At 39.7% G+C, this 16590-nt stretch overlaps 2 protein-coding genes and 1 long non-coding RNA gene across 5 annotated transcripts in view; 2 read left to right on the top strand and 1 right to left on the bottom strand.

The window, feature by feature from the left end:
• LOC127951864 (protein CLEC16A) overlaps nt 1–6887 on the bottom strand; it is a 57068-nt gene extending 50181 nt beyond the window's left edge. For 2 of the 3 annotated variants that reach the window (XM_052549946.1, XM_052549947.1), the window contains exons 1-7: nt 6702–6886; nt 6015–6143; nt 5799–5932; nt 5557–5705; nt 3656–3761; nt 652–775; nt 340–514 (exon numbers count right to left, since the gene is read on the bottom strand). In XM_052549946.1, the coding sequence (XP_052405906.1) occupies nt 340–514; nt 652–775; nt 3656–3761; nt 5557–5705; nt 5799–5932; nt 6015–6143; nt 6702–6871 (987 nt within the window). In that variant the 5' untranslated portion in view covers nt 6872–6886. Of the gene's footprint in view, nt 1–339; nt 515–651; nt 776–3655; nt 3762–5556; nt 5706–5798; nt 5933–6014; nt 6144–6701 lie in introns of all 3 variants that reach the window. The other variant, XM_052549949.1, reaches the window with a different exon arrangement.
• Nucleotides 6888–7023: 136 nt separating this feature from the next.
• LOC127951865 (dexamethasone-induced protein homolog) lies at nt 7024–7849 on the top strand. The gene has a single exon (XM_052549950.1). The coding sequence runs from the start codon at nt 7426–7428 to the stop codon at nt 7681–7683; it is 258 nt and encodes an 85-aa protein (XP_052405910.1). The 5' UTR covers nt 7024–7425; the 3' UTR covers nt 7684–7849.
• A 2222-nt stretch (nt 7850–10071) lies between these two features.
• On the top strand, nt 10072–13227 carry LOC127951866 (uncharacterized). The gene is made up of 3 exons (XR_008152753.1): nt 10072–12101; nt 12194–12279; nt 12919–13227. It is a non-coding gene; the product is annotated as an uncharacterized LOC127951866 (long non-coding RNA).
• The last annotated feature ends 3363 nt before the right edge of the window (nt 13228–16590 follow it).

Below are 16590 nucleotides of genomic sequence, written 5' to 3'. Positions count from 1 at the left end.
TGCTTCCACAAAAACTGTTTTAAACATTGATAATTAAATTAAGAAATGTTTCTTGAGCAGGAAATCAGAATGATTTCTGAAGGATCATGTGACACTGAAGACTGCATTTAGTTTATTTTTCTATTCAACATCCTTTCATTAAAAGAAAAGTGTCATTAAAGCACAACAGGGGAAAGAAAAATAATAACTCAAGTCGAAATAGTGGGTTTTTTAATTGAAAGGGTTTTGAGATAAAGTCGTGTATAGAATTTATTCCCTCGGCTCCAATGGTTATGCAAAGTTAGCCTGGAAACACTTGCCTACTAGATGATTTTCAGACATGTGCGTTTGTGTCCTCACCTGCTCCTGACTGACCAGAGAGTACACGTAGAGGGGAAGGAAGAGGCGGTTGAGCAGGTGGTCGGTCAGCACGTCATTGAGAAACTCACAGTTGATGATGAGGATGTCGTTCAGATAGTGAAGATGGTCCAGGTGCTCGGCTACCAGATCGCTGAGTTTTCCTCTGTTTTTATGTCTGATGAGAATGGATGTAGACAGAAAGAAAGTGCAATTTTTTAATCATGAAAAAATGATGAGCTTCAGTGCTCAAATGTGGTCTTTAGTGACACCTAGTGGTGAACTGCACATAAAAAGGTGTCACGAAAACCTTACTCTTCATCAGTCTGCACACACTTGTCCAGCTCGATCACATGGCTGCCTATGAACCAGACCAAATTGGAGAAGTACGGCACAGCTGTTTTGTCCCGGATGTAGTGTAGCATGTGCTGGTTGTCCACTGCGGAGCAGGACCAAAATGAAACACGGTTACGCACAGACAGCCACAGTGACATGGTAAAAGAACTGTTAGGTTTATTGTAACTAATAACACAACAGCGCCAGACTTACTGACGGCAAATGGTTTTAAAAAAAGCAATAGGGGTTAATTACAAAGCAATGTGCAATGTGATCGGTCAGATGTTGGAGGGTTAGGTTAAATGCCAGAGTTGCTAAATGAAGCTAGGCTGCACTGTATTTGATCCTATGCAATAAACAAGTCCTTTACAAAGCATGCTGAAAGAATTAGATGCTCTGAAATGTACCTAAACTTATAAAGGCTGACTATGTAATACATAGTAACAAATAAATAGGGGTCTAACTGGTCAAAGGTCCTTTGCAATGTGCCACTAATACACTGAATATTAAAAAACAAATGGGTCTGTTTATGTTTGTCTTGTCAGCTAAAGAACCATTTAGGAGTTGATGGGTGGATTATAATGTAGGTTGATCTGTATCTAGCACTGTAGATTTTATAATAATCAATGCTCAATGAACCTCCAGCATCTTTAAAACATTTTTTTTACTTAAACACACACATACAACTGATACTGCCAAAAAAAAAAAAAAAAAACAGTAAAAAAACGGGTTTAAATAAAGGCACCAATGTGCAACAGTGCATATAAGTAAATGTATTTGTTAACTACTATCTGTTTGTGAATTGTAAACCTGTCTACACACGGACAAAAGAAGCAACTGTGAGAGAGAGAGAGAGAAAAAAAACACTGTTCCAGAGAACATGCAATACAAGTACAAAGTTCTGAATTTAACTAACTTACATGACACTGGAATAAGGCACACAGGAGTCACCATAGAGGGAGAGGGGAAGAACAGACAAAGGGTTAAACAGGAGCTCTGGGCCCTACAGGCTTAAAGATGAAACCATCACACCACCTAGTGGCTGCTACTAAACCTGTACAAAAGAACATCTGGAAGCAAGGACAGCCAAAAACAACAGACATATCGTCCAGATCCATGAAGCTGCAGGGACATACTAAAAGCAAAGCATACCACCCAACTACTTTTTCTGACAATCAGGTATTTTAACTGCACTTTAGCAGTTAATTCAGTGCATTTATATTGTAATTAGCCATGTGACCTGCCATATCAAGAAAGCCACAGATAAAGCAACACTTAAAAATGTATGAATGTTATTGCATTATATAAAATCTTGAAGACACATGGTGCACTGCGTTCATGAAGGTTTCAGTGGACGTGAGTTTTTTATGTTAAGGTTATTGTTCATAAAAAAAAAGAATAACCTTCTTAGTTTTGATATTTACTCAAATTGGTTTTTAAATGTCTAATGAATCATGTTTCACCACTGTTTTCTGAATTGGCCAGTAGGCGTCAGAACTCTCATAGGGCAAACACACAAGCCACTATTAGTGGTGAATGTCTTGTTCCAAAGTATAAGACCTCTTTTGGCCAATCTGCTTTCTCTGGAAAGGGGCCAAAACTTCGGAATGCCTTACCCATGCCTTACATGAATAGTTCTTTACATCATATTACTATTGTGATATTTTCTGATTATGTTGTCTTTGCTTTGTAGCTTCTGTATAAATGTTTTTTTTTCCCCTTCTCTTAATTAGTATCATTATTATTACTTTTATTGTAATATTGTTATTTATTATTATTAGCATTGGGTTTTTTTTTCTCTTCTCCGAAAAATCTCCTGTGGACTGGTGTTGAAAATTAGCATGCGTTCCATAACACTTAAGCAAGTGCATATGGTTTGTCCAATGTAACTGTGATGTCCATGTTAAATAAAATAAAAAATATTAATATTAATAATATCCAATAAACAAAAATCAGACTGATATTTAAGACAATAAAGTGATCAAGGATGACATTATTTATATTTCACTTACATGTCATTAAAAGTAATATCAAATAAAATAGATGGTTGGATGTTACTTCAAGATTTTTAACACTTTTTCTTTATCGTTTTTTTAGCTTTATTTTATATTTTAAGTTATATTCAAATATTATACTTTAATTAAGTTATATTTTCTTTTTAACATTGATAAAAGTAAGCTGGCAGTAAGTAAAACACAATTTTTTGTGTGTTAAGGTGAATGTAAGTAGCCAAACTAGTGCATCTATTGTCTCTATGCTGGAAAGCACTTTAAATGTGCTACAGAAATAACATCTGTACTGTATTGTAGGTATGTACAACCTGTTTACTAATGATCCATAACAAGCCTACATTAGTTCAATGATGCAATGTCCCACTGCTGAACTTTTAATGAGCAATTATTTGTAATGAATCTGGCAAAATGTAGACTAATATATATATATTATATATATTCCATGTAGGAGCATCCCTTTAAAATATTACACCAACTGTTTTTTTTTTTTTTTTTTAAATACTTGTAAAAGGTTGTTTATCAATGCAATGACATAAAAACTTTTAAGTGTTTTGTATGAATCTCCAAATATTATTTAGGGCCAATGAATGCACATTAACGTCAGTAACATGCACTAATTGCAGTTTGACTTCAATGACTTTAACAGTGGATTAGTTATAAGATTAGTTATAGGCAGAAAGGTTAAGTCAGTTATTCAAGAAGGGAAGAAGGATTTATAATACAAGCTCAAGCCAGAGAAACAGATCAGTGAAAGCCCTTCAGTCTTCAGCGCGTGACCATACCCAAGTGAAACCCCAGTCTGCCCGTGCATGTGTGTGGAGTCAGCAGCGATCACTAAATGTAATGTGTGTGTTACTCATGGATGGAAGAGAGCAGCGTCAGCATGCCCATGCATCAGAGGCATGACAGAGCGATTGACAGAAGAGAGGAGGATCAGGCAGAAGCAGCAGCCGAGTCAGGGCTCTACTCACCTTTGTACACATTGAGTGTGATAGTCCTGACCGCGATCCTGACCATGCTCTCTGGGTGGTTGAAAAACTTAATGGCCTCCGTGTACAGGGCAAAATCATTAGTGTGCTAGAAGCATGGGAGACAGAGAGTGAGGCCATCAGCGAGGAGGATTAGCTCAGAGAGAGGAGAGCTGCAACTGGGGACGTGAAAAAAGCCCTGCACTTTTATTCTCGAATGTGAATCCAGTATGTCTACAGAGCAGAAGAAATAGGCTCAGAACATCACTGACACTGAAAAAGTGTCGTGAATCTAATTAAAATTCTTGTTATATATAGTTCATTCACACACCACACCTCGATAAACTTGTCACTCTTCTCCTCTTTTCTGCTGTAGTGAAAACTGAGGGTGTATTTATTTTTTGTATGTACAGTACCGGTCAAAAGTTCAAGGTAGATACGTTTTTAAAAGAGGTTTCTTATGCCTAACTAGGCTGCTGTAGTTGATCAAAAGAAACATTAATATTGTGAAATATCATTACAAAATAACTGTCATTTACTTGAATATATTTTTAAAATTGCAATTCACTCCTGTGATGGAAGTGAAGCTGAATTGTCAGCAGTCATTACTCCATCACTGACACACAGTCCTTCAGAAATCATATGCTGATTTGCTGCTCAAGAAACATTTCTTACTATTATCATTTCATATTTTTGTGGAAATCATGATACATTTTTTTTCAGCATACTATGATTTATAGAAAGTAGTAATGTAAAAGCCTTTACCGTCACTTTTGATCAATTTAATGCGCCCGCAATAAACAAAATAACTTCTTCCAAAATTTATCCCAATATATTATATACATTTTGTTATTACCACATTATGCTGTGGTAAAAACATATTCATAGCTATCAGTGGAAGGGCTCCTTATGTTAACCATTAGAATAAAGAACAAATATGTATAATATTCAATTGTATAATAATTTTGTCGATATTTGCAGAGCAATTTTCAATGTGGCTCATCCAATAACAATTTACAGATGGAACTATTCATTATCACTCCTTCATTAAGTGATATAAAATATTTATGTTGTGATATAAGATTAGGTAATTCATTTACTAAGCATATGTCTACATATGTCTATTTGCTAATAATAGTTTGGTCAGCAATTCTAGTTCAATCTTTTTTTGTTTCCCACAAGGTTACAGAATGTTATTATGGTTATTATAACAATTATAATGAGTTCTTATGAGACTCGTGTGTCTCCTCAAGCAATGCAGCTGTCACTCCCAAAACGTCACTTTGTCAATGTGTCATCTCAGTTATATTACTCTGACCTTGGTTTATATTGTAAAGTCAAAAGCTGATTTCAAATGCCTCATAAGTCTTTAACAGATTAAACAGTAGTTTTAGTTTATTTCTGTAAAAGGCTCGTCTTAATATGCACTGGTTCACATTTTACATTAAGAGAAAGTCAATCAGTGCAGCATCAGATCTCTCATAGAGCAAATCCTTCCATGCAGGCCCTCTCTATTCCTGACACCAACGATTAACAGCATCAGAGGTGCCACAGAATAAAGAACACATGACGGTTAAATACAGCCATTGACAGTACACCAATAACTTCCCCCTATACAAAGAAGCCCCCAAACATTTCCAGCACCTTCCAATCCACATAAAACAGTTGTAAACTTACGGCTGGACTACATTTGTCCAAAATGAAAGAAAATAACTGCTCAGGTTGCAAGAACACAGGAAACATGGTTTTACACAGTCACTGTGAGCTGTTGACTCTTCCTGGAAGTGCACTAGAGTCTGTTACACACAGAATGCATCCGAGCCCACAGATAAAAGCCCCCTTCTGCTTTCGGTCTATAAACTGTCATTTGAAAAACGGCAGTTGTCCCAGTAAATGCACCTTACCTCGTTGTAGAAGAAGTGCACCGTGTGGTTGTTGAGCTTCAGAGATAAAGTTTTCAAAAAGGAGATATAGTAGGCCATAATCTCCTCATCAGAGAAGTCAAATTTATGCACAATGATGGAATTAACATGATTATTGGACAGCAAATAGTCTAGAAAAGGAAAGACAACATATAATACGTTCAGGACACAAACATATAATGAAAAAATCATCAAAACTGAACTTTGTCCAGGGGTGTACTCACAAAGAGAAGTCTCATGACTGATGTTTTCAAACAGGATGTTGAGCGTTTGCAGAAGCTGGACACACACATACCGTCCGGACCTCTGCCGTAGTATGTTGAGGAAAAATGCAAGCATGTTCTTTTCCAAAAAGAAGCTGCAAAAAGAGAGCGGGATTTTGGTCTTTGCATATTTTATGTATGTGTGGAAACACTTTCAAATCTGAAGGTGAAACTCACTCGAAGACAGAGCTGTCATTCTGATCGCCCCAGATGAGAATCTCAGTGATGGAGCGGATAGTTTCCACCAGCAGATTTCGGTTGTGATCAGTCACTGTTGTGTTCTTTGTTAGGACATGGTACATGTACCTAAAAAAAAAAACAAATAGTAATGATAAAAAATAAATACTACTTGAATGACACAGTGCATTTCATATTAAGAGCACAACATATAATTAATTATAATTTATTTGATAAATGGACCATAAATGGTTTTTGCATATTAGAAATTAGTGTAAGTGACATTTAATAAGACACTGTAGCTGCTTTTAAGATACAAACACAGCATTTCATACAACTGTATGTCAATGTTGCTAAAAACATAGTGAACTGACTACGTAGGCACCATTTTTTGGGCATCACATGTCCGAATGTATGTACAGTATATGTCTACTAAAATGTTGTCTTGTTAGGCAGCTCATTAGGTTTTGACACCCAGCCTAATGGTTCACACACAGTTTTGCTCCTATGTTCTCAGTTTTACATCACAAATAAATCCCGCAGTGAGTAATATAAATGTTAACAATTCTAAACCGCCAACTAGTGACTTTACACATCAATGTCAAGCCCCTACTGAGTTTAAAAAGCTTAAACTGCACGAGCCGAGCTGGCTAGCGAATTAGCTGCAAAAGGTCTATAAAAGCTTACTTCAAATGGTCCAAAGAATGAATGTTTTTAGACTTCCCCTGCCCTCCGACCCAGCTCCTTGAACGGCCGAACATTTTTCGCTGGTTCTGTTTCGCAGTATGTATGTTTTTAACACGATTTGCTAAGCGAATTGACCCATATCCGCTGAAGTGAAGGCCCAGAATCCTCATATGAAAACATACCTGTCGTCCTACCGCTCATGACAGCAGACACCCCGGCTGTAAGTCATTGTGGGACTTGTAGTTTATTATGGCAGTCATTGCAGTGCGTTCGAACCAAGTCACCCTATATTATGGACTCGATGTCCCAGAGTTCCGTGCGAATGCAACGGTTTTGCTGAAGTCATGAGAAAGCGCCGTTTGTTTCTGTTTTTCACGCGTTATAAAGCTCCGCCGAGCCTTCAGATGATTTTTATGTATCCCCTTTCTTCGTCGCAGCGCTTTTAAGAGGTAAACGGGATAGTCCTAAATGTCAAATAGCAGCACGTTGCCTTGGAACAATCAAACGTGCTTTTCTTCACTTAAGTTACTTATTTGCTGTATAAGTCAATGGAAACATACTTGACACTGGAAAATACTGCTGAAAAGGGAGTTGCTTCACCGCGTGTTTGAGTGAAATGGATGGATTGACGCTTCCAGACTGACCTGTCTCATATAAAGTGTGGTTAAATGTTTTTAATTCGCCTAGTCTGCTCAGTGAGGCTGAAACATATGTTTCGGAGTCTATGACACACTCATTAGATCCAGCGGAATCGCTCATCAGCGACCTCCCATATATGTTTTATCTCGGCCTGTTTTTTGTCAATGTCTTAATTCTCTACTATGCCTTTTTAATGGAATACATAGTCCTTAATGTAGGGATAGTGTTCTTGCCAGAGGATATGGACCAGGCACTGGTGGATTTGGGGGTACTTTCTGACCCAGCCTCACTTCCATACGACACAGACACAGAGCTGGATGTTTTTGAAGGATACCTGGAATAAACAAACCATGAAAATGACACTTCCAGTCGAAGCTTTCGCGGGGAAGCTGTCTTTTGGCCGATTCATTTGGTTACTGGAGAACCCTGGTCAAAGGGAACTACATGATCTCTGCAGACATAAAAATATGCTGCAAAGGTCACCTTATATAAAAGGGACTCCCGTGAAAAAGTAAGTAGTCCGTTTTTCAATGATGATTCATAATCAAAAATATACATGTGGATTAAGTGTCGTGTCTCCACAGGCTGTCCAGGCTCAGAGGACTGACCTGCAAGCAAGCCATCGTGCCCTGGAACAGATAAGCCAAATGGGCCGTGGGGTTTTCCATGGCACAGCCAGCCAGTGTCTCTTCAGAGATCACATTCAGGCACTAACCACTACTGTGGATATAAATATTACATTAGCCTCTTTATTTTTAGTTTGCTGTGTAGCACTCATGCAGGATTCTGTGTCAGCCCTGCAAGGGCTTGTTATTATGCAGAAGCCTTATACGTCGTCCGTCTCAGCATGTTTTCGCTCCCTTTAATACTATTTAAATGAGCAATAAGTCATGATGAGACAAACAGAGTGTCTCAATAAGTGTTCCAAGTTTTTTTTTATTTTAAAGTCTACTTTAAGAACCGCATATTTGTGACAGCCAGAGAATGATATATTTGACCGAGGTTCGTTTATTCACTCAATATATATTTAATAAATGATAACTTTCACTTTGTGTTGCCATGGTGTAATTTTTGCCTTTCAAATATCCGGTGCCTTTGTCTGTAACATCTGACTTCCATCACAACAAAGTTGTTTGCTGAAAAGATAAAGTCAGTGACCAAGATCTAGTTTGAAACACGTGTTGATTTCTTAGAGTTTTGAACAACATTTAGCAAATTTTCAGTTTAGTGAATCCTGTGGCATGTGCTCATCAAATAAAAAGTAATGCGCATGTAGTGAAAACATTGTTGGATACTGCTAAATGTAGTGATTTTAGATTTAAGTATTGTAATGACATTGGGCTTTAATATTAATGTTTATTTTTGGCCATACTATTTTACGAGGCATCAGCCAAGAATTTCACCTTGACCGTAAAGAACAATCTTGGAAGATTGCCAAATAAATAAGCCTAAAAATTAATTCTAGGAAGTTGCACTCTTGACTAATATGAAGGATTTGTGAGATATCTTTAGAGCCAAATTACTGTATTATCAACACAAGGAAGACAAAAGTGTAATAAAAGGGGGCTTGTTAACAAAGGGATAGAAAAGAGTAACTAACAACTACTAAATTTATACAATGAATGGATAAAATGCAAAAGATTGATAAATGCAAGTGACTGAGTTGGATGATACTTATATGGAGATTATCTTATGGAAAGATAAACTGAAGTTTCCTGGAAGGCAAATCTTATTCTAGAAAGCAACTTTTAATCTACTTTGAATTAAAGATTTCAAACAAAGGCAGTAAACAACTGATGAAATGATCAGTTCCATCCAACTGCAGTCCTCTGTAGCTCCTGCGTGAACCCACATCAACAGCAACTTCCTCTTATACTGAGCTCCAATATTTCTGTTCACAATGCTCTTCCTGTGTTAGTCTCTGCTGACCTCATCTCCAGCAACTGCAAAACAACAGTCATGTAACCAATGTACATACTCCCTAAACTAATAGCCTATTTTAGAAGAGTTAGATCATGTCAATTTCCAAACTCACTGTTTGTCATTAGTTTTTTTGTTTGTTTTGTTTTTTGATTGATTGACTGTTTTAGTTGGGCCTTCCCTGGATCATCTTCTTCTTAGCCTCATTATAAATTTTGCTGGATACCTACAAGACAAAATTTTTTAGTAACTATTTAATTAAATAGGTAAAACAATACAACAGTGGACAGGAAAACATTGCAAATCCTTCTGTTACTTCTGTTATAATCTCTGAAGACACGTTGCCGCAGTCTTGAGTTTTGGATATAATTGAAAAAAAAGAAACATTATTTGATTATTTGAGAGAAGTACAGAATAAATATGATTGAGACATTGAATATATTCGTTTTACAATATATACAGTAGATAAACAATCTTACCTGGTTTGTGGAGGGTTTGTTAGTGGACATGCCCTTACGGAACAAAAAATATATGGGAATATCCTGCAAAATGTCATGCAATACATTACATGAAATTTCCATATATTGGAAACTAATGCTTATATTTTTCAATATACAGCAATATATGCATTGACAATATATGGCTATATATTAATACATGCAAATATTTTTTGAAATTAAGACAAAGATAAATCTAATACTCGTAATGTTTGATACTTTATTAAGTATATATTGCACACAGATGCTCCCATTTAAATGTTAATGTCTTTTACTGTCTATGGTACACACACACACACACACACACACACACACACACATATATATTCACAGAATGAGTTAAAGCAGTTCCCTTTCAAGGCGATAACTCAACAGTCAGCTAAGACGTATATGGGAACTCCCTCCTTCTCCACTTTTGATGAAATCTTATGGGCTATGTCAGCTGGGGACAGATGGCCAATTGACGCGAATCATGCAAATACTGACAGGCCAGTGGGCAGTATAAAATGCATAGGCGCGAAAATTACGTCAGAATCTCTTTCTTCACGCTAGAAGTCTTATCGAAGTCATCGTGGAAGTTGCATTAGAGGACTACTCACCCCTTTTCCCGCTCCACATCCGATGGCTGCTACACGCCAGATTTGCGCGGGACCCATTGACCCGCCCGACCTTCGCCAGTTCTGTGTCACCTAACTGGGCCTCGCCCACATCGAGGGCTCTCGCACTCACGGACTACACGTGCGCTTACTGTGCAGAGCTGCCAGTGCGCGCCATCAGAGCCAGGAGAGAAGTAGCTCGGACAACAGCGGGGTTGAGGCCCACTGCTGCCAGCGAGCCGCAGGTGCGTCCTCCCCCGCCCGAAGACGAGTTCATCGCTGTCAGCTTCGCCGACGATAGCTTCAGCCACCACTCTCGGCGTCGGAAAAGGATTGGGCATCTCAGTCGGACCGCCTCGACTTTATTTGAGTAGGCCCAATAATAAAACATTGTGGCTTTTATTAATGCATTTATTGCATATATTTCTCTACATAAATAAACAAATGTATAAGTTTAATATTTATTTAAGGTTTTCTGTTTGTCTTGGTGATAGTGGTGAACAAATACATCAATTATCAACCCCATAAAGGCCTTGTGTAAAAATCTCAACCTCATATATATTTTTTCTCTCCATATAGATGGGGACAAAAAAAGTAACCGTGGTGCTTATACAGAGCAAGCGCTACAAAATGCCATCAGAGCAATTGAAGAGGGAACTGCTTTGAAGGCTGCAATTTTCATCAGTCTGGAGTCCCCCCAAAGACCTTGAGGTGGCATAGGGATAAAAAGTTTTGGAGCCTGAATCAAAGTGTTTAGGCTGCAAAACAGTTTTTATGTCATTATTCGAGCTCCAGTTAACTGAGCACATTCAATCAATGGAGAGGCCATTGTTTGGGCTTCCAACGATTGATGTAAGGAGGCTGGCCTATGACCTGGCAGAGAGTTTAGGCTTGAACCATTGTTTTAATTCAGATGATGGCAAGATGGCAGGGAAAGACTGATTCTATAATTTTCTAAGAAGACAAGGAACCCTGTCTGTCAGGCGACTAGCATTTCTAGGAGGGTTGGGGTTCAACAGACCGAAGGTGGACCTGTTCTTCCGTATTTATGAGGATGAGCTCCAAAGGCTTGGTGAAAACGTTGACCACACCCGTCTGTGGAATATGGATGAGGTGGGCGTCCAACAAATTTGTTGCTTCAAAGGGGAAGAGGCAGGTGGTTTACTGTCACTGCTGCCTGTTCCATGAACGCCGCTGGGCAGTTTGTACCACCACTGTTCATTTTTCCAAGAAAAAGAATGAATGAGCGCCTACTGTGTGGTGCCCCAGCAGGATCGATTGGTGACACAGGGTGGATGGACAGTACACTCCAGTGGCTGAGACATTTTTGTGACACCATTGGATGCACTTTTCAGAGGCCTCACATTCTGATATTGGATGGCCACCACTTGCATAAGACCCCTGAGGCTGTGTTGCTTGCGAGAGAGCGTGGGGTGATAATGATTACCATCCCACCCCACTGCAGCCACAAGATGCAGCCATTAGATCGCACCTTTTTCAAGTCTTTTAAGGCAAAATACAACACTGCAGACAACAAATAGATATTTATGCTGTGTGTGGGCTTTTCGATAAAGCCCACTCAGCTTCAGCGTGTGTGGGGAAGGTCCAAAAGGGTTTCAAGACCTGTGGGATCTGGCCTCTTGACAAGACCATCTACAAAGATGAAGACTTTGAAGGAGCTGAAGTAACTGAGGAGCCAGATCCAACCCTCGAGGACAGCAGGGAGATTGAGAAGGAGATAAGTGCTGGTAAACAATTACAACTACTATTACTATAAGGCTAGTGTCATTGTCATCTTCATCATCACTAAGTTGTGTATGTGTATGTGTTCTCTTGACAGGCCCCAGTGGATCATCCGTGGTCCCAAGCACTAGCGCCCACTCCCAACCACAGCCTGGGACTGTCTCCAGATGTCAGCTGAACATGGTAAGAAAAACTATGTATTTTAAAGAGCTTACTATAATTTGCATTCCAGTCACTTGAAAACACACTCTAGCTAGTCATTTAATTTGTATTACTCTATTTCTGTTAGGCTACTGTCATCGTCACCATCTTATTGAGTCAGTTCCCCCTCCTCGATTCTAGAAGAGCTGTCCCCTAGGACAAGGATAAAAAACAAGAGGCCACGAAAGAGGGCATGTGAATCTTCAGCTGTGCTGACCTCCTCGCCATATAAAAATGTTAGAGGATAAGATAGCTGCACAAAACAAAGGCACACAAAAAAAAGTTAAACGCAAAAGCGCAGCTGAAGTGAAGAATAAGAAGAAAGATGAAACAGAATGCCTCTACTGTGGGGAGTTATTTCAATTAGTGGGGGGGACTTTTATAAGGTGTTAGGGGTGCCAAAAAAGGGCACATGTAGATTGTTCCAATGAGATTCGAGGGGAATTCATCTATGAAATGTGCATGGATGAACAGTGGCTAATGAATTAATTTTTATTTATGTATTTATTTATTTATTACAACATATTTGTTTGCACGGCTTAGTTATATGTATAAATATAAATGTTAAAATGGCTGTAAATGGCTAATGAATTAATGTTTACGTATTTATTTTCCCCATAGACAGTAAATAAATGGACACAGCAACTCCATTGGATTCAATGGAGACAAATGAAGTCAATTAGAAGCACGCACCTGGGGGTCGGACGTAATGCGCAGACTCGAACTGAACTTGATGACGTAGATGTCACCTGAGCAACCTGTAAGTCTTCTAACCGCTGTGCCAAGAGAAATCTGAATCGCCCACCGAATCTTGCAGACGTTGTTGAATAATTTTGTCCCATTGCTTTTATGGACTCTCTATGGGCTTCTCCCTTGACCTCATGCCTCCATGTCCCCGTGATAGCCTCATAGACAGTGAAAGATTGCCTGCGAGCTTCTCCTCCTGTCCATATGGTAATTTCTCTACTGTGCGACAGAGAGTCGCAGGTTATGATGCATTCTTTAGCCTATTTTTTTACAAAAACTGTTTCTACGGGACCACAACGTAAGATACAAGGTAATGGGGCCTTTTATACATTTTCGTGTTTCTTTAGAAATAATGAATGGATAAATTGAGTATTTAAATGCTTCAGAAGTAAAGTTATTCGCTGTCAAAGTGACGCCAAAATGAATGGGAGTCAATGGAATGCTAACAGCAGGTGGGGGTCTGCTAGCCAATGGCGGTGCCCAGGGGTGCTTCAAAAATATATGAAACCCTTCCCCCCTGGTTTCCCCCCACTCTACGAGAGTGAGGAGTTGTCGTCATAGTACAGGGCCCTCCCCCCGATATCACCCTCTCCGCCATGTTGCCAGGACACCGGCGGCAAAACATGATTGTTTACGTGTGTTGTTAACTTGGTAGTAATGGAGGTTCTCGCAATTCTGCACCGTTTTACCATGCTTGGAAGTTACTGCTGCGTTAAGAAATGCTCCAGTACCTCACACGATACATATGGAAAACATAGGAACAAAGAAATCGTTTTTTAGGTTACCGGAATGGACACAGCATCAGTCTGCAGTCTCGTCTGAATCTCATACATCTTGCAATCACACATTTAACTACCCTAACCAACCCAGAACTGGTTTGTCCACTTTGCAACACCCAACACAAAAACCTGGTACAGTATGTGTCATTGGGCTAATATCAAATCATAACTAAACATACACAGCTTTAGCCTACATCAAAACATGTTGGAAACGTTTGTGTACATTGAACATCTCGTTACAATCTAGTGTTTACGAAACCGCCGCAGTTAATCACTTTGTCATTTTTGTCCAAAAGTCCTAGGCAGAGATCAGATTACATGTGTCGTATCATCCTGAAAAGGAATATTTACACAGATTCAAAACAAATATTTAACAGATAACCTAAAACAAATGTCCATATACCATTAAACTCATGGTTACAGTGCAATTCCCCATGTAGTAATGTTAATATTAGCCTAATAAACACCATATGGTTTAGGCAAGGTTGTTTATTTAGCCTAGCACATTTCCATCGTGATCTCATGAGAATTTGTATATGTAATTTACATTCAATTGTGGTTATACAAAATGTAGCTACATTTACTTATCCTTCGTTTGCGCAGACACTTTAATGTAGACTATGATACTGGCCCTGTCCCAAATGGCACCCTAAACCCTTGCGGTCTTCCTCCGAGGCTGCACTTTCATGACGTAATACTGCTTTGACTGTCGGGTAGAAATCTGATGCGGACTCGCGAGCACCCTTTTGAACGCTAAAATGAGGATTGGGACACCCTACGGTCTCATAGACTCTTTATAGATTGTAAAGGCCAAAGTAAACTTCGGCCCTCCATGTCCCTTTAACCATTACTTATAAATGTAATATTTGCATGTCACCGGCCCTCCAGGACCCCTGGTGTAAACAAAATAGCAGAAGGGCTTATTGAAAAATGCTAATTTATTTTCTGCCAGCAGGTGGCACTTTTTGCCATGAATATTCCCCCATAACCACAATAAACAAAGCAGCAGCACCTGACTTTAAACTTGCAGTGCTCATATTTAGGCTGCATCTGGAAACTTAGGTAGCTGACTTGCTGCCGTATGAGGCAAATGACTTTGCCTCATGAAACTGATATTGAATAGGCTTCTGAGGCAGCGTAACGGTTTAATGATCTACAACAAAACAGAACAAGTTTTTGTGATAGCTAAACTAATATTTAATTACTATAGTACTGATTTCTCACTAGAAATAACATCAAAAGTGCAAGAAGTTAGTCAGAAATATACATTACAAACAAACTGACTACCAAACGCAACTTTCAGATCCCATCTTTATTTTTTAGCTCAACCATCACAGAATGGATGCACAGGATTTTTTAATATTTTGTTAATTTATTGAAAATAAATAAACGACCGTTTATTAATCGGTCAAAATTAGCTGTTACAGTTTGCTGCATTTATGCGCACTCAGAAACCGGTGACTGTGAACGAATCCGCAGAGCTTGTACGAGTTTTTGTCATCGTTGAATCTTTCTCAGACATTTCCAAATGTCGAAATTGGGTTGCGCATCTATCTGTGCATGATGGTGTCCAATGCCTCTGGTGAGCGGAGCTTCTCAAAGTTGGGAATAATCAAAGGAGCGCTACAGGGTTTTTCAGTCACCTTAGTGTCATGATCCTGCCCTCGTGTCCTTGATTTTTCCTAGTCTTGAGGCAGGATCATGACAGACCCTTGTTTTGTGTACAAGCGCATGGCTGTTGCCCCGTGTCCCGTGGATGTAGCCCCGTGTCCAGTGAATATTGCCCCGTGTCCCGTAGATGTCCCGTGTCCTGTTGTCTCCCCGTGTCCAGTAGATGTTGTTCCCCCTTGTCCAGCTGTCGTCTCCCCGCGTCCCGTAAGTGTTGCCCCGCGTCCCGTGTCTGCTCCTGTCATGTCCTCGGCCAGCTGTCCCGAGACCCCTCCCCGCCCCTCACCACCCAGACCTGCCCGTACCCCCCGTCGTCAGCCTTCGTCCTGTCCTCCTAAAATCCCTACCCCTCCCACCCACCCTGGCCTGTCCCCCATGAACTTTGTGCTCCCGCCTCCTCCCCTTCCCTGTTTGTTTTTTTTGTTATGTCGCCCTAACCCTGCCATTGTGTTTTCATGTTTGCCTTTGTTATTATTAGTCATGTCTTGTTGGTTTGTGTCTGTGTCCCAGTCTGTCATGTCAGTCATGTCCCGTGTTTGATGTTCCCTTGAGGAGCGTCTGGAAGCCGCTCCTTAGGGGAGGGGTTCTGTCATGATCCTGCCCTCGTGTCCTTGATTTTTCCTAGTCTTGAGGCAGGATCATGACAGACCCTTGTTTTGTGTACAAGCGCATGGCCTTGTCTTTGGGCCATGTGCTTGTGTTGTCTCGTTCCCTTGCCCCGCCCCCCTTGTTATCCTAGTCGTGTCGTGATTGCCCTATCTGTGTCACCTGTCGTGTCTTAATTGTTCCCCCTATTTAGATCTCCTAGTGTGCTCTGTCTTGCGTCGGTTCATTGTGTTACTTATGTGTTTCTCAGATGTGTTCTACTTATGTGATCGTGTGTGAGATTGTGCTGTACCCTCTGAAGTCCTTGTATTACCGTGAGTGTTTGTAGTTAGTGTCAAGAGTTTGTTTGTCTTATCAATCCTGCCCTGTTAAGTTGTTTAGTTCCTGCCCTAGCTGTTGTTTTCCCCCTCGTGGGTTTTGTTTTCCCCTTTTTGTATAATAAATCCTGTGTTGAGTTACTTCCTGTCTGCACCTGAGTTCCTCCCTTGCCAAA

This window comes from Carassius gibelio, chromosome B3, assembly GCF_023724105.1.
Source record: "Carassius gibelio isolate Cgi1373 ecotype wild population from Czech Republic chromosome B3, carGib1.2-hapl.c, whole genome shotgun sequence".
NCBI lineage: Eukaryota > Metazoa > Chordata > Actinopteri > Cypriniformes > Cyprinidae > Carassius > Carassius gibelio.
Note: the sequence above shows the minus strand (reverse complement) of the source record. Positions and strands in the feature narration are given on the sequence as shown.